This window comes from Anastrepha obliqua, chromosome 3 (assembly GCF_027943255.1).
Source record: "Anastrepha obliqua isolate idAnaObli1 chromosome 3, idAnaObli1_1.0, whole genome shotgun sequence".
In the NCBI taxonomy this organism is placed as follows: domain Eukaryota; kingdom Metazoa; phylum Arthropoda; class Insecta; order Diptera; family Tephritidae; genus Anastrepha; species Anastrepha obliqua.
The window spans coordinates 87,089,865-87,108,532 of record NC_072894.1 but is presented as its reverse complement, the minus strand read 5'-3'; the positions used below and the strand labels follow the sequence as shown (position 1 = coordinate 87,108,532).

General features: G+C 37.3%; 1 protein-coding gene across 1 annotated transcript in view; it reads right to left on the bottom strand.

Moving 5' to 3' along the window:
• LOC129240254 (E3 ubiquitin-protein ligase listerin) overlaps positions 1-18,668 on the bottom strand; it is a 49,190-nt gene extending 30,522 nt beyond the window's left edge. The window contains exons 1-5 of the mRNA XM_054875936.1: positions 18,537-18,668; positions 10,647-11,401; positions 4,961-5,140; positions 1,828-2,806; positions 783-1,772 (exon numbers count right to left, since the gene is read on the bottom strand). Of these exons, the coding sequence (XP_054731911.1) occupies positions 783-1,772; positions 1,828-2,806; positions 4,961-5,140; positions 10,647-11,401; positions 18,537-18,584 (2,952 nt within the window). The 5' untranslated portion in view covers positions 18,585-18,668. The remainder of the gene's footprint in view (positions 1-782; positions 1,773-1,827; positions 2,807-4,960; positions 5,141-10,646; positions 11,402-18,536) is intronic.

The window sequence follows — 18,668 nt, the reverse complement described above, 5'->3', positions numbered from 1 at the left end:
GACAGTTATAATTTCGAGGTTGTAAAAGACTTCGTCTATTTAGGAACCAGCATTAACACCGATAACAATGTCAGCCTTGAAATCCAACGTAGAATCTCTCTTGCCAACAAGTGCTACTTTGGACTAAGTAGGCAACTGAGCAGTAAAGTCCTCTCTCGTCGAACAAAACTAACACTCTACAAGACTCTCATCATGCCCGTCCTTACGTATGGCGCAGAAGCTTGGACGATGACAACATCCGATGAAGCGACGCTTGGAGTGTTTGAGAGAAAGATTCTGCGCAAGATTTTTGGACCTTTGCACGTTGGCAACGGCGAATATCGCAGACGATGGAACGATGAGCTGTATGAGCTTTACGACGACATAGACATAGCACAGCGAATAAAGATCCAGCGGCTACGTTGGCTGGGTCATGTCGTCCGAATGGATACAAACGCTCCGGCACTGAAAGTATTCGATGCGGTACCAGCTGGTGGTAGTAGAGGAAGAGGAAGGCCTCCTCTGCGTTGGAAAGATCAGGTGGAGAAGGACTTGGCTTCACTTGGTGTGTCCAATTGGCGCCGGTTAGCACGAGAAAGAAACGACTGGCGCGCTTTGTTAAACTCGGCCAAAATCGCGTAAGCGGTTATAGCGCCAATTAAGAAGAGAAGAAAGTCATCACTTGAATTATAAGAAACTTTTGACCATTTTCTTCCATAAAAATTATTGCTTCTAATCAAGTGAACCGAATTTTACAAAATTGTATCAATTTATTAATAATATATTAAGAAAATCTGTCTTACCTTTGCTTTAATTCCAAGTACGCTTTCTCCAGCATAAGTCAGAGTTATGCAATTCAGCAACTCAGGGCACAAATTACTGTACAAAGTCCTCAGATTTTTGGAAGACAAGTTGTTTTTCAATGGCTCCAACTCTTTACATATTTGTTTAATTACATATAAATTTAGAAGTGATCGTTGTATAATGATGTTTATATCTTGATAATCTAAACTTTTATAACGTATTTTCTCATTTGTGGAAACAAAACCATTCAGAGCTTCTAAAAATACACAGTAATCTTTCAACTGTCTTTGCAATTCAGCACTGTCCGTTGAGGTTAGAAACCTAGCAATTAACTTATTTAATTCTGGTATGCCCTCTTCATTCTGCATATTTCTTCTGACAGTACCCATGATAAAACGGCTTATTAAATCAGCACATTTCATTGCACTTTTTATTATAGATTTGTTCACAAAACGCATATTTCTAACAATTTGTGTGCAATGTAATATAATCTCTTCAGTAACTATATTTTGATTGGATAGTACATTTTCCCAACAAGAAGTAAGTTTAAAGAGGGTTTTCTCCGTTAAAACATTGTCTGTTGAGTTTATCATTAAACATTTAAACAGTTTTAAGAACATTTTGGATTTCGTTTCATGGAATGCGTTCTCTTTAGTAAATACTATTGGCATAAATTGTGAAACAATATTCCCACATAAATCGACAATCTCATCACTATTTCCAGTTTCAAGTGGCTCGAATATTTTGTGTAGCAATGCATCAACTGTGGCTGCACCAACCAAGAAATCACCATGGTCATTTCGTAGGAATAATATTTGCGCCCAATTAATTGTATCTATTTGTTTTTCAATCAAAGCAATTCGTGTAATATCTATTATTAAGGCTTTAACCACGGGCCCAGACAGCAATATTTCTCTACGTTTTCCCATTTTCAAATGATCCAACAATAAACGCTCCAGTATCAAAATTTGCATTTCTCTCGAACGTATCTGAAAATTTTATTTGTATTGATTTAAATAGTAACAAGAAGTTTATCAATCTTACAGAAAGAAGGCGAGTTTCGACGAAAATAAACTGTTGATCAGCATTAAGGAACCTCAGCATCTTGAAAATAATCTGTGCAATATCCAAGTAAACCTCCTTCCCCACTACAGATATTAAGTCAACAAAAATGTTGATTGATTCATTAACATCACCTTTGTTTGCAATGTTTTTATAGAACTCAATGTCAGGAAACATGTCAATTAATGATTGCACATGTTTAAGACACCTTTGACACTCGTTACCATCAATTCTCTTTAGGCAATATTGAATCAACTGCAAGGCAATGCCTCTTAGCCGGTCTTCATTTGTCTGGTTCGTAAAATAAGCAGGGTCTCCAGATATAAAGCAACTACTCAGCTTGGTATTTACATTTTCTTCATTTAGGCGTAACAGATTTGGGATTAATTCAATAATTAGTTCCGGATAGTGTTCATTTTCGTAAATTAATGTTGTAATTAATTGAAATATAGATGTCCAAAACTCTCTCAATATATATATATACAAGAAATCATTATCTTTAATTTGGTTTTCTTTCTGGCAATCTAAGAACATTTTAACAGTTATCGAAAAGAAACTGTTAGCTCCTAAATTTTTTTTAGCCGTCAGGAACCATTCAGTGGGTTGTATTATGTTTGTATGCAACAGTTTTAACATATATATATTTTTTTGTTCTTCTTCTTTTTCTGTATTGTTCAATTTATTTAAAATAAACTTCCAACAGTCATAATAAGCATCAAAAATAGCGTTAAAATCTGCTGCGTTGGCTCTGAGCGTTTCCGAACAAAACACACTTTTTAAATCCATCAGAAGTTTTTCCAAAAATATATGCCAGTCAAATTCATGGGAATAAGAGTTTACTACCGCCGAATAAAATGGAAGCATATTCGGACATATAATTTCGAAGTTATTAAAGAATTTATTATGAAGCAGACAAGACAGCTTAGGTTGAATGACCTTTATAAAGGACACATGTTTATACCTGCAAGTATACAGTAATATTTTATATTAAACTTAGCAAGGCAATGACTACTTTATCAATTATTAAAGGAGATAAAATTGAATAATAATAATAGGTGATTCGCAAGGTGTCGTAAGTGTCGTATTATTTAAAAAAAACGCGTGCGAGGTAAGGCCTCACTTGCCTTTGTATTAAGTTTTATAAATATAATAGTATTTTTGGCAACGCATCACATCACACACTTTAAAATAAATGTTAAATGCATGTTAAATGTGTATCTCCTATTTTCGTTGGTTTGAAAGTGCAAAAACCCTATTGAAAAATGAGTTGATACAGTTTTATTTCTTATCCTTTACAATAAACAAAACACATTCATGGGCACAGCATTGGTATCAGCATTGCTATCCAAAAAATGGCATACAAATTTGTGTAAAAAATGGAATTAAATGCTCAAAAACACTTGAAATTTTGACAGAGGCATATGTTGAGAGTACTCTGAGTTAAAAAAATGTTTACAAGTGGTGCAAGCTTTTCACAGAAGAAGTGAATGACGAGAAGATGTGAATGACGACGCTCGCTCTGGACGCCCCAGCACATCAACAACCGAAGAAGAAAATTGTTATGGAGAATCGTCGAATCGATATGGTTATATGCCATCTTTTCGAAAATTTTGGGCATGAAGCGTATGGAGCGAAGTTCGTTCCAAAATTGCTGAATTCTGACCAAAAACAATATCGCGAGAGCATCGCCCAGGAATTGTTGCTTAAAAGAGTCATAACTCGTGACGAATGATGGGTATATGGTTATGACATCGAAACCAAAGCCCAATCTAATTTATACTAATAGTTAAGGAATAGTTTCTTAAGTTCTAAAGGTCAATAAATGTAGTACTTATTGCAAAACGACAACTTACTCTTATTATTTCATATTTATATTATACTTATATAATATATTAGAACAGGAATTGAATCTGATCAGACAAACGAACTTGAGTTTTTGGGGATATTACAAGAGATTTAATATGGACACAGTTCACAATTATGATCAATAAACTATAATAACTACATAATATAATAAAAGAAAGCTTTCAGATTCACATAGGGTTTTTATAACAGGATTAATTTCTTGCTTGAATATTTTAATGGATCTAGCTCCCAACACACTAACTTAAGCCCAAGAAAGGCTAGAAGCCAAGTGTATAAAAATAGAAATTCTAATAATTCGAAACAAAATAAGTATAATTGGCATTCGAATAATTTACGTTTTATTCAACGTCCCTTTCAACAAAGCAATAGTTATAGAAATTTTGAATTCCAAAAAAACAGAACCGATTTTAGACAGCAAACTAATCCACAACCCGGGCAGAATACCTATAAACCATTCTTCCAACCTAATAATTAGGCATTGCAAGTGCGAATGCTAAGAAGAAGTCAGCCCTAAGTGAAACAACAAAGGATTAACAATGTATACGTTTTTTTACCTTACCTTACCTATTCAGGCAAATGCGAGACACATGAAAAAATTAAAAGTGGTAATACCATAGATAGGAGCGACGAATTGCTACTGTAAACAAAAAATTTGACTCAATGGACAACAATTAGAAATTGAAAAACGTATGATAATGATAAATGAGTATACAACTACTCATTGTTATAATGCGCATATTACGCGTCTTACGCGATTTTATGAAATTAACAATTTCAAAGCGTCATGAATTTGATAAGCAAATCAAAAATACCGTTGAATTTTGAAAACAATATACTCGTAACTAGTAATTATAAAGACAAATTTTATACACTTGAAGAAATGGAGTTAAGACATTTACGGTAAGGTACAAAAAATTATTTAAAATGAACATGGGGATATATGTCTACTAGTATATATAGTTGGCAAAACTAACTATGAAAAGGTTGGATTGCAAATACCATTTCTCCCAAATTCGTAACGGGAGTTCATTCGGAATTAACCTATTTCTTCAAACCTTTCGAGTTTTCATACTATGTCACACCCGACACCTTTTAAATAGTTTTTTTTTCCTTTTTTTTTTGCATCAAAAATTCTTATAATTCGCCGCCGCAGCGAATATTTAATTTTTTTTTCTTAGATATTGATTATAATCTTTATCATCCCAAATTACAACCCAAGAATTCAATGTACAATATATATTCTACTTACCAATCTTCATATCTCGATTGTAAAAGTAATATGCATTTCCATATATGAGAAGATAATGTGCGATCACACTCATCTATTCCGTTAAATGACACTGCAACTATATCCGATTTCCATTCCAAAAGTATATCACTGACGGATGAGCTTTGAATAAGGTTGTAGATGACTTTGAACCAAGCTGTCCTGTATAAATTAAATTTTTTATCAAACAATCTTGAACAGTAAGGTGCAGAATAAATTGAAATAATCCATAATTTTGCAGAAAATCGCCGATTGCGCAAAACACTTGCCTTATTTATGCTTCCAACAAACAAACTAAACTTGCTATATTGCCAAAACCGTGAACATTTCTTTGAAACGAGTGTACCAACATAAAAAAAATGATAATCGAGAGTCGAATATACAGGGTTGGCCATCTTAAACTGACCCATGTGATTATTAAAAAAATATGGAAAAAGAAACATTTTTTTGTGTTTCATTGTGAAAAACATTTAATTTAGTTCAAGGAGATTCGTTTACATCACTTTTTAATATGATATCGCGCAAGTGGTCGCCCTTAGCACGTATTTGGATATGTACAGGGTTGGCCATATTAAACTGACCCATGTGATTATTAAAAAAATATGGAAAAAGAAACATTTTTTTGTGTTTCATTGTGAAAAACATTTAATTTAGTTCAAAGAGATTCGTTTACATCACTTTTTGAATATGATATCGCGCAAGTGGTCGCCCTTAGCTCGTATAGCGTAATGTGCCCGTTTTTCGGCGTTTTCCATAGTTTTGGCCAGCGTCTCGGCCGATATGGCGGCTATTTCCCGTCGGATATTGGCCTTAAGTGCGCCTAGTGTCTTTGGCTTGTTGACGTAAACCTTAGATTTCAAATTACAGTAAAAAGTTATAGGGTTACTCAATGGGTCAGTTTAATATGGCCAACCCTGTACATATCCTGCGAAATTTGAAACCTTCACCTTATTTTTTGAGCACTCCTCGTACAAGTTTAAAAAATATCTTACAGAAACGCATTCACAAAGTCTACGTAAGAGATTAGATCAAGTGCTGTCTGTTTCAGAACTTGCAGTCCCTCCGAGTTATATCGTTCTCTTTTGCTTTCAGCACGTTCAAATTTAAAAGCAGATCTCAGTTGGGCGCAGTGCACTAAGCATTTCACTATCAATATTAATTTAATGGTAGTGGAATCAAGACGAACAAGCTCACACCGCGGAAAAGTAGTGGAACATTTATTAAAAATGACTTCTATCATGCCTATTCTCATTGTTACGTGTAAAGTAAGTTTTGTTATTTATTTTTAACACTCGAAACTGATTTCGGTATTCTAGGAAAATAGGACAATTGGACATTTTTTTTTATTATTTAACATTTCAAAAAGCAAAACAAAAAAAGCAATAGTTAAGGCAGCAAAAAATAAGTAAGTTTTGTTTATTTTTTTATAAATTTGAACTTACTTAACTTTCTTTTCGGAAAATTCACGAAATACAACGGGTACGTGCAAAGGATAAAGTGGAAAAAGGTAAATATTGTATTGGGTTATACTCGTATTTACTTTTTAAATAGATAGAGAATAAAGATTTTTTAAATTTTCTCTCTCTTTGAGCAACTGGAAGAAGCTGCACGTAGGTAAAATACGAGCAAAAACAGCTGGTTACTTTTTACCATTTCGTATGTAATAAAATTTGCCAAATAACAACGATCGTAGAATACAAAAATAGAAGGCCAAGGATTTTTGTTACTAGTGTAAATTTTATTACTACTCTAGAATAGACCTGTGTGAAAGTTTTGCAAAGTTGTGCATGGAAGTTGGTTCTATGAAACAGACTATGGAAAATAGATCGGTAAAAGTGTCTAGATTAATTAGTAGGAATCGTTCGCGCACTAGATCAAATTTTCGAGGTTTGCCATTGACTGCCAAGGGGCGACCACTTAAAACAAAAAACTTTTTTTATCAATTGGTGTTTCATGCCCGGAGTTTCGAAACCGGATACTACCGAATGATAGACACTCACAAACCCATTCGGCTCCGACGGCCGGGATAATAATTGGAGCAGATTCGTTGGCACAACATGGTGTTTTGTTGAATTTGTAAAATAAATTTTTGTAGAAAAATATTTCTGTAAGTGCAATATCAGGTTTTTTGAAAATATGCTTGCGAAAATTATTCCTTGTAAAAGGTAAATATACAAGTAGCAAAAACTGAGTTCGAGTTTTTAGTGAAATTTTGCATTTGTCGCCCTTCTAATTCACATTTGCTTATCCGTTACATTTAATCCCCAAAAAGGAGCCAAATGATTGATGTCCATATACTGATTACGGAAGATTGAATTTTATTATAATACCTGAATGGTATCCACTACCTCACATACACTATTTAAATATAAACTTGCTTTCGAAACATATTTTTTCAAAAATAGATTTATTACATTCCTACCACCAAATACTAATGGCAGTAGAAGACATACTTATTACATTGGGTCTTTTTGAATTTGTAATAATAACTTTCGGTCCTAGGCTTTGTTTTTGTATACTTTTATGACATTCTTATAGCAAGCAACAGTGAAGATGAGCATTTGCAATACCTACAGACAGTATTTAAATCTTTAGATGATTTTGAGCCACAAAAATGAATTTTTGGTGCATCCCAAATAGATTTGTTAGGTTAATATATATCTAACGAAAGCTTTAAGTTAATGAAATGTAAACAAATGCAAAAGTTCATAGGTATGGTAAATTACTTCCATAGATATGTACCAAGGCGAGCGGAACGAAAGAGCCATAATTTTATTCCCATGGCAGCCGGTTCTATGTCACCGGAATGGCTCAGGGTTTTCCCGACCCCAGTAAACTAGCCCTGTCTAGTGAACCGCATATCATATCTTTCTGGGTATCTTATAATTAAAATTCGATTCGTTTTTGTACGTGTCGACAGCAGTAAAGTGGGATTAAAAACCTACATATGAAGGACCATATAAAGTCATTGAAAAACACCCAAAATATTTCACATACAGATACACAACACATTTAAGAATATATCAGTTGACAGAATTAACTAAGTATTTATAAGGAATGATTTCAAGAACATTCCGAAAAAGCGAGTTACTTTCTGTTTAGTTTAAATATTATATATAAATTTTTTTGTTATTGAACTAAACTATTAGGTTGGGGAATAAGTTCGTAGCGTTTTTATATTTTCTTTTATTTTACAACGATTTTTTGCTGTTTGGCAAAGGGTAAATATTCATTCTATAGAACTCTTTCTAGACTACAAAACTATAATTGTAATATATTTTTGATTTATTTAGTTTTTTATTAGTTTTGAGGCTTAGAAATGGAATACCCAGGAAGGCAAAATCAACATTTTCGACACCTGCTTACTGCTTACCGATTACCGCTCCCGGTCAAACCATATGAACGGTATTAATTTTGATAACAAAGAGGTCCTTAAAAACTAGCTCAATATCTTCTTTGACACCAGACCAGGCGATTTTTGGCGGAACGCCATCAAGAAATTGGTCGAGAGGTGGGGCGAGGCTGTAAACAGCAACGGCGATATAATTATTGTTGTTTGTTTAAATAAGTCTTTGGTAAAAACACTACGAACTTATTCCCCGACCCAATAATTATTGTTGAATTTATTCGTATAATCAAAACGTAAATGAAGGAATTATGTAATAATGATGGAAATTTTTGCTGGATGACCTAGTAAAACAGTTATTTTTGCTCAAATCTATTCTTTTATTTCTGTATTATCACAAAAAAAACCATAACAAATAACAATTCAATATCTACTTATACAGTTATAAGGAATTCGAAAAATGGGAATTTATCACATTTTGAACTGGGCACTAATCGATCTGGAAGAAAAACAGAAATTAGTTATTTCAAATTGATTAAATGGAATGGAATTAGAGGAATATGGCTCCATCATATTTTTGAGAATATTAAGATAACCAAACTTATCCATATTGCCATTTATTTACCAACTCCGTTCCAAGAGAATGGTCCCACAACTTTGAAATTTCCCTTTACGGCTTTTGTTGCATATCGGGGATTGAACTCTTGGTTTTGTCATGATGAACTAAAGACTTTCTATCCGAATCAATCATATTAATTGTAGTTTTCTAGAATTTCACGTTTTTACTTCCATGGGCAGTTGCGAAAAACCAACATGCCTTAATATTTGTTCATACAGTAAGGTTTTTTTCTGCTGACACGCCCATACATTAATAATTGTCCAACGCAATAATATGCATTTCGTGTGAAACATGGCAAAAGAAACTTTAAAAAAGTTAACAGGACTTATTGTCCGACATTAGATAAGTGATTCACAGCATAACAGTAGCAGAAAATATAAGTATATACGAATATCAGTTAATCTTTTAAAAAATAACAAGTCGTATAGAAGAGACTAGTGCATTTTTTCTAAATATATTTCTCCAGAGCTGCATATATGGGATGTTTTTTTAATAGCTTGAAAACTTAAAATGATAATACAAAACAGAAATATTGTTTGAAATTAGATTTTTTTTATTACAATCAATACTTCAAGAGTTGTTGGTTTGTCGGCATAAACCAATGACTTAACATAGCCCCATAAACAATAATCCAGAAACATTAGATCGCACGAACGAGAGAGCCAGTGAACATTACCACTTCTGGAAAGAAAGTTGTCACCAACTTAATTTTGCAATAAATCGATTGTCTGGCGAATGTTTAGCTCATTAATTTTTGGAAACAAAAATTCAGTCAAAAAGGCTTGATAGCGTTCGCCATTCGCCGTAACGGCAGCGCCTTTCTGATTTCGAAGGAAATAAGAACCGATGTTGCCGTTGTTGGGTGTAATGGTGACTAGTTAACGGCTTGAGGATTGTCTTTGCTCCATATACGCCAATTTTGCTTATCGACCAATTTTGCTTATAGCCATTTAGCCAGAAATGAGCTTCATCACTAAACGCAATTCTTCGATAAAAATGGTCATCTTTGGTCAGTTTCAAATGAGCCAATCAGCAAAAATGCAAGGCAAACGGTGGTCAATTGGCTTCAGTTCTTGCACGAGCAGTATTTCATACGCACGTAAGTCAAGATCCTTACGTAAAATTTTCCACTTAGTCGAAGCACAAAGGCCACCAAGTTAAGAACGACGACGAATCCACATTTCGACGTCTTCTTCAACACTATATGCTGCAGCAGCAATATTCTCTTCGGTACGCACATTTCTTTGCCTTGTTGATGGAATTGTAACCCACTAGGCCTATTATGTTGGTCGTAAAATGGACGAAATGCTCAATGAACTTCGCGAACAGATTTGGAAGCGTTGTTTTGGCGATAGTTCTCATGCAGCTAAAAAACACCCGATATATATTCTACACTTCACGGGATTCGAACTTGGGAGCTACATAATGGTAGTCACGCATAATATATTCACACAAACTATCACTGAAGGTTTAAGTCGATGACACGATGACTGTTAGTAACCTCAATTTGAGGTGATTTTCGAAATGAATGCAATATGCTCCTCCTTCAATTTGGAGCTTTAGACAAAAGAACAATATTTTCAGCCTGGGTTTTAGACCTAAACACATTTATTTATTTAACATGTTTTTAAATTTGTTGTTAAGTAAAGGTCGTCCTTAAAAATGTAAAAAATATAAAAAAATTATATAAGTTTCTTACCTACCTTATTATTTTAGGGCCACGCTTTCCACAGCTCCAAAAATTTGAATGCCCGAGAATAGAACGAATTATAATATACGATTGTGAAGATAACTTTACAGTCTTGGTGTGTTCAGTAAAAAAGGAAAGCATCTCAAGGTTCCCGAAAATTTTGGCAATACTGCTATCTTCCGTTTTTTCGCCTTCCGATATCTTTGACGATTTCGAAAGATTATTATATACATGTTCCAAAATCTCTAACTGACAATGCACGCACACTTCTTGAATGCGATTTAATTTCACATTGAAAATATCATTGAAGCTTGATCGAGCAATAATAGCAGCAGGAGCATGATTGTCAAATTGAGAAAATAGCCAAACTGGCACCAACTGTTTCAGATAAGGAGCCATTGTGCGTTTACATTTCGATGCCAGAATTTTCTGTACCTCCTGTGTTAACTCACGCACATTATGTGTAGGATCGTTGGCAAGACTCGGGTAAATTTTAGACCAAGATGGTAAAATTTGTACCACATCTTCGAGACTTGCACAATTTATATCTTTTATCAATTCTTCTAATCCCTTTTTTTTGGTAATAGGGTCCTTTTTATTAAGTTTACGAATCACAATGAGGAGATTTACTCTGTTTCCGCCCTCATTCGGAGAGGTATCGCTGAATTCCGTTATTTTAAAAGACCCGAGTTTTTTTTGAATTTGTGTTGGAAAGCAAAACGACTCTTGACTACTCAGCAACTCCGCACTACGGCTACTGCTTGATGGCTGAAATAATATAAACTATTTATTTATTTATATGTAAGAGTAATAATTATATTTAGATTTAACTTTAGATGCCAAAGTAATGATGAGGAAGAAAAACCATTCCCATGGCAGCCGGTTCTACGTTACCGGAACAACTCGGGTTTTTCCCGACCAACGGCTGCCGCCCCAGTAAACTAGCCCTGTCTAGAGTACCCTACCTTAAGAAGAAAAACCAACCCTCTTCACTGCAGATTTATTCGAGAAGGTCTTCAACTTCGCAGAAAGTCGTTTTGTTATTAATGACCCCAATTCTTAACGAGTCTTTAAATTACAACGTGAGCTGCAGAACTGCAAGAATGGATATTGAGTTATATAAAAACTTAATAGAATTATCATCGCAAAGTTTAATTATTGATTACATTGTCAGAAAAGAAAGAGCTACACAGAACGAGAATGAAGTTTGTGAAAATCCATAGTCTTTACCGCAAATATTTCTTGCAGAGAGAGACTCTTTTGATAACGAAGGTGATTTATATGAATTTATTTCAAACATTCGAAGTAAATTATTAAGCAGCCTATTTTTTTATTTCTGCAAACTTTTTTATGCGGTTTTAAGTTAATTTTAATTCGGTGTTTCGGTTTTATGCGATTTTTTTTCTACAAGGCAGTAAAATATTTTTTTTAGTATTTTTTAATGCACATTTTCTATTTGCGCTTTTCTGTGAAACGTATCCCCGCATGAAACGAGACCTTACAGTATTTAGTTAACACTTGAAATTTTAGGAAAACGTTAATATTATCTGAGTTAGCTAATTTCAGATGATCACAGGGGTTGCTGTTGCCAAGAACAGTACGGATTTGGCTTAGTCCAAGGCATCCGTCCAGGAGATGTTGCACTGATAAATCTGGTCTATATTATTTAATTTGTAGTAGTGCTAATAGAGGGCCGAAATCATGCGTGAATTTGCCGGCTAAGTAATTTGACGCATACATCAGTGCTTTATTCTCACGCTCATCAGCGACTTGGTTGCCTTTGGATCCAGCATGACCAGGAACCTCCATAATTTTTATTGCATCTTTTTTTTTGTAAATAATATTGTTACAATCGCGAACCAACTGGCAAAAATAGTGAACGAGAGGCAAAAACAAAAACATGAATTAGCCTTGATGGCGACAGCAGATAGCGAGACAGTGCACGCTTACGAAATAAAGTAAAGTAAGTGTGTTGCAATCAAATTTTTGTGTTTTATTCAACAATCCAGTGATCGAACTGGTGTAAGCAGTATTCAACAATTGGTGTCAGAAGTGGGATTGAATTAAGTCCAAAGATCAGGATCATGAAAATGTCAAAGATGAGCGAACTAAAAATTCGCAGGAGTCACAGATGTCAGCCGAGTTATCGTTGAAGTTGATGCGCAATTGGAAAAACAGGATACACGTATATCCAAGTTAAGAGCTGAGAAGGCACAGGGTTGATGCGCTAAAACTCACAATGGCGCTCCCGATACACAGCAGGCGTTAAACTAAAACGAACCAGTTATAAGGGGCAAAAACTGGTTCCCACAACTAAATGACCCGTAATCTCTATCTCGCAAATTGGACGGAAAAGCAACAACTTGATGATAAGGGGAACTGTAAATGGTCGATTCCTGGTGCTTACTCTAGACACAGGTGCAACGAACTCGATCATCCGGTCAAATTTGGTAAAGGGTAATGTGGAACCACTGATTGGCTACAAGCTCCAGACAGCTACAGGAGAACTAACTACGATTTCCAGAAAGGTAGTTTGCGAAGTGGAGCTGTGTCAGAAGTTCACATATTTTTATTTGCTGAAATCACGGATGAAGTAATAATTGACGTAGCTTTCATGCAGTTGCACGGTTTTACGTTGGACTTGGGTAAAAGTGTTCTATAGTGTCAACGGATTCCACCAAAATCTGAAGGAATTCCACAATGGGTCAAATAGTGGTCATCCGGCTTTCACTAAAACGCTGGAGAAGCGGTTTTACTGAGTAAATTGCAGAGAATCAGTAGCCGAATGGATTCGAGTGTATGGCAGCGAAAGCTCCAAAAGAGAGAATTCGTGGAAGATTACAGCAACACAACGCAGGATCACCATTTGAATTAGTGGGCATGTAACAAATATGTGCTCCTTGCTATGGAATACTTTAGTAAGTAGCCAGAAATGTACGCTCCATCAAACCAAGAGGCCAAGCCCATTACTGAGGTTTTGGTGAAGAATGGAGGCACTAGGTTTGGAGTACCTATTGAGTTGCATTCAGACCAAGGAAGAAACTTCGAGTCACCATTTAAGAAAACAAAGCAGTATTTAAGGAGATGTGTTGCTGGTTTGGAATTGAGAAAATACATACAATATCCTTGCACCCGAAATGGGATGGAATGGTCGAAAAATCAACCCGACTCAGAATAAGCACTTGTACAAAAAAGGTAGTTGGAAAGTGGTAACGAAATTAGGAAAAACAAGTCAGATAAAGGACCTATTTGATCGTGTTGTGAGCTCCGAAGTATTTGGTAGTTCTTTATAATCCGCAAAGAAAGAAAGGGGCTTCTGCAAAACTGCAAGCATTCTGAGATGGTCCGTATAAAGTGATTAAAAGGTTAATATAAAATAATATAGCTCATCTAACGTTAGACCCAGAAAACTTGCTGTTTCGACAGGTTTGTTCCAGAGGTAAGTAGATTTGTCGGGTTATGTGAAAATGTGGTTAATATTGTGCGGTGTACCTTCACATGCTGGACATATATTGGGTTTGTCGGGTTCGATTCTGGATAAGTAGGAGTTTAGCCTGCTACAGTACCGCGGAACTCGCGGGCAGCTAAAGCTCTTCGTTTGCAATAGGTGGTGGTTAGATTCCAATGACGGCATTCAGAGGTCCGGAGCTTAGGAAGGTTGTAAGTGTCTCCCGAAGAATGTCGTTTAGTGTTTGTCTGTATACTGTCCGGTCCAGTAGTAGTAAATGTTGTGTTTGTAGCAGCAATACTAAATCCTGTCATTGTAGTGTAAATCACCGGTCATCTTCATCTAACTCATCTAAAGGTAGGCCCAAGAAACTTGCTGTTTCGACAGCTTGCGTCCAGAGGGAGTGAGGTGTTAGATGAGTGGGTTTGGTGGCGCATGTGAAAAGGTGATTAGTGTCGTGCGGGGTGCCTTTACAAGCAGGGCATATGTTTGGTATGTCGGGGTCAATTCTGGATAAGTAGGAGTTTAACCTGCTACAATATTCAGAACGTAATTGTGCCAAGGTAACGCGGGTCTCTCGGGGGGAAACTGGAGCTCTTCATCTGCTGCAGTGATCGGAAGCTTAAGAAGGTGGTAAGGGCATCCCGATGAATGTTGTTTATTGTGTGCCTAAACTCTGCCTGGTCCAGTAGTTGTCTGTTCGTTTTGTCCGGAATCTCGTCGGGCGTAATTGAGGAGGTGCATCCTGACGTGCCTGGGAGGCGGCTCTGAGTCAAGCAGGTGTCTACATGGGTGAAACCTGCCGTAACACCCTAGCAGAAACTTTTTGCAGAGTAGTTTGTTGTGCTCCTTTACAGGTAGCATCTGTGCCTCGAAGGTGTTAAAGAGGGGGCATCAGGAGATTACTCGTCGCTGTCCGAATCGCAGTGTATTGGCAAGTCTGGAGCTTTCCACTGCGTGTCACTACTTCTAGACGACCAGACAGGCGCCGCGTAGTTTAGAACCAGCCGGTCAAATGCCTTAAATGTCAATAGCAACATTTCTTTGCCTTTGCCCCAAGTGCTGTCGGCTAGCGATTTGAGGACCTTGTTGCGATTCTTGATTTTAGTGGCAATTGCGGTTGTGTGCGCTGAGAAGGAAAGCAAACTGTCGAAGGTTACACCCAAAATTTTGGGGTTCTTTGCCGTTGGAATTGGTGTGTCGTCGACTTTTACCTTAAAGGACAGTTTGACCTCCTTTGTCCAGGTGATAAAGAGGTTCACCGTGGACTTTGTGGGGGAAAGTTGTAGATTCGTCGCAGTGAAAGGGCGGAAAAGATTGGTGAGGTAATCGTTCACTTTGGCGCACAAGCCATCGATGCCACTGCCCGACGCCATTTTCGTACAATCGTCAGCGTAGAAAACCAGGGAGACGCCCTCTGGTGGTTGGGGGAGCTTCGATATATAGAAGTTGAACAGCAAGGGTGAAGGGATCACAAAGGCAACCACTTTCTGGACAACCATTATAGCCTAATCTAACCTAACCTATTCCTCCATTTGTGGAACAACATCAAGACGCACACCACAAATAGGAGGAGGAGATCGGCCAAACACCCAGAAAGAGTGTATGCGCCAATTATATATATACATATAGTATACATATAACTTAAGGGTGCAAGGACACCACCCTGTGGAACACCTTGCTTAATCTTCTCTGTTTGGATGTTTGGTCTCTAAAAATCATTGACGAGTGGCGAGCGCGCAGATAGTTACCGGACCAGCTCTTCAGCCCTGCGGGACTGTGAAATGTCATCTAGTAGCGTGGATTGCTTGACAGTATCCAAAGCCTTCTTCAAGTCCAACCCTACTAGGACAGACCTCTCACAGGGGCGGTTTTGGTTAAGCCCGCGATACTGTGAACTCGTTGGAAGCCATGCTGATGTGGGGCTGGGGCCAGGTGTTTCATGTAGAGTGGGAGTAGAAGGGCTTCAAGTGTCTTCACTACTGGGGAAGAGTTATCGGCCGATAAGATTCCCCTTGGTTGGCGGGATCCCCAGGTTTCAGAAGTGGGACCACTCGTTTGCAGAACGGCTGCCTCAGATGGGAAAATTGGAATGTATGCCCCGGGTCCCTCCAGCAGGGATGAAACGAGTCGCAGTAGCTGTGAGCACCTTACGGAATGCGCGTTCGCCTACGCGCACATCAGTGGGGATGGGAAGGGCGACGAAGATGTCCTCGGTAAATTCCGCGAAGTCGGCCCAATTAGCTTTGTTGAAGTTAACATTTCACCGGTGGGTAGGTCTTTCAATCGAGACAATAATTGGCAAGTAGTCTAATACAAGCGATAGCATAGGTCTCCAGGTTATGCTATTTATCAGACCAGCGCTAGCTATTTTTATGCCAGGCAAGCTGCTGCAATTGTCCACTTCCTTGGAGGGGGCGTCGTTGTTGTTGTAACAGCATAAACATTGGAGGGGGCGTCGTCGTTCACAGTGCTGAATGTCGGATAGTCTATCTGCTCTGCCAAGTTATGTCCGCTACGATCGTTTGGCAAGCTTGAATGCCAAAGATCGTGATGAGCATTAAAGACACTTACTACCAATCAGTTTTCATATATATACGTATATATATTATATATTAAAAATTTCGAGCTCGGCATCGCCTGACCTATACCTTGGTATTCTAAGGTGCTACCCGTGCGGTCGGTGCCTTCGTCGATCAGATCACACTACACTGTGTGGTGGACTATAAATTCTAGGCCATCACCATTATCTCACCTGGTTATCAGGGAAGAGCTAGCGTGCAGCTTGGTTTCTTGGACCGCATCTATTGGGATTCCGTGCCGGCTCATGAAGTCGACGATTTCATAGTAGTAAATGTATTTTGTCCTGGATCTCGTCAGAGTAGTTGAATTGATGCCTTCTGACGTGCCTGGGAAGTGGCTCGTTGTTCTAGCAAGAGTGATACCTCGGGTAGTTTTTCCCGACCAAAGTCCGCCGCAATAAACTAGCCCTGTCTGTTGAACCGTTACTACAAAGTATAATGTTGCGATGTATTGTATACAGCAATGCAAAACTCTAATCGGGACAATCAGACTTAGGCGGAAGGCAGTGTAATAAACCACAAATTTCGCAAAGAAGACACGAGTCGCCACGTCCACAAATTACGATAATTATTAAGCACATGTACACGTATATGAGCTGAGGTGCATGTGCACAAAGTAATCACAAAAACTTAGAAATGCTCGGAACCTTTTTCGGTAAAGTGGCATGAACGCTACAGAAAAGATTGTGATTTCGTAGAGAATGACGAACGTAGTAGCAGACCATCGATAACGAAAACTTATGAAAACATCAATAAAGTGAAACGTTGATCAATAACCACAAATTAACCATCAGATAGCCGGCACATTGTATTTAAAGACTTGGGTTTGCGTCGTGTTGCTGCAAAATTGGTCCCAAAGGACCTGAATTGCATGCAAAAAAAAAGGAATCCCAATATTCACCAAACGCTCTCTTTCTGGAGGAGAGAGGTACGTTTATGAGTACGACACGCAATCCAGACATCGGGCGAGTGTACGGAGAGCTCCAAATGAACCAAGACCAAAAAACCACGACGTTTTCAGTCAAAAGAGTCGCATGGATTAGAACGGTATTTAACACCACGAATTTTTTCCAGGTCAGACAGTTAATAAGTATGATACCATTACGTTGTTTACGTGAAGTAATTCACCAAAAAAGAATTTGTGGGAAAACAACTTATTGGCTTTAATTAACACAACGTACGTCCCACCATTGTCCGTACATTTTTTACAAAGAACGGAACGAATACCATCCAAGAGGCATTGAATGTACCTGATACGTCTACCTGCCATTACTTACTCTTGGAACGAGCCAAAAAACTACTACGGGGAACGCGTTATAATAGCCGAAAGTAATGGAAAAAACGATGACATTCTTATGGCCATACTGAAAATAGAGTTACAGAAATGTTTCAATAGCTGTTGTTTGGCCAAGCTAATACTCCTTTTTTTGTTGAGCTTCTTGTTGTTTTCCACTAATGGAACAACCAAGAGTTTTATGCCGAGTCCAAAAGCCAGAGTTTTTTATAAGCTTTTTTATATGAGAAACGCTCTGGAACGTTTGCTGCCATGGGGACAAACGCTATTAGAAAACGTTGCCCATTATTTATTGTTTCGAACTCGGGTCTACCAAATGATAGTCACGCACCAACGATTCGGATACAGCGGCTGCTCCATAGATAATTAAAAAGTTAGCGCAAATGTGGTTTTAAATTAAAGTTTGTGCTCTGGAACAGGTCAACCATTTTAGCCTGAACTCATTGGATTATTTACTGAACCGCACACCTAAGATAACATGAGAATATAATCAAAACAAACAACTTAATAATACAAGTTAATACTCCTAATATCACTAGTCCTTATTAATGTTCATAGATGGGCACTATTATCACTTACTTTTGCATTATTTTTAATGCGAAAGCCGTTCTTCGCTTTGCTATCCATTATCGAATTACACTTAATCCCTTTTGCGAAATATAAACTATTAACCGATAATTTTAAACTCGATATCAAGCAACGAGAATCGAT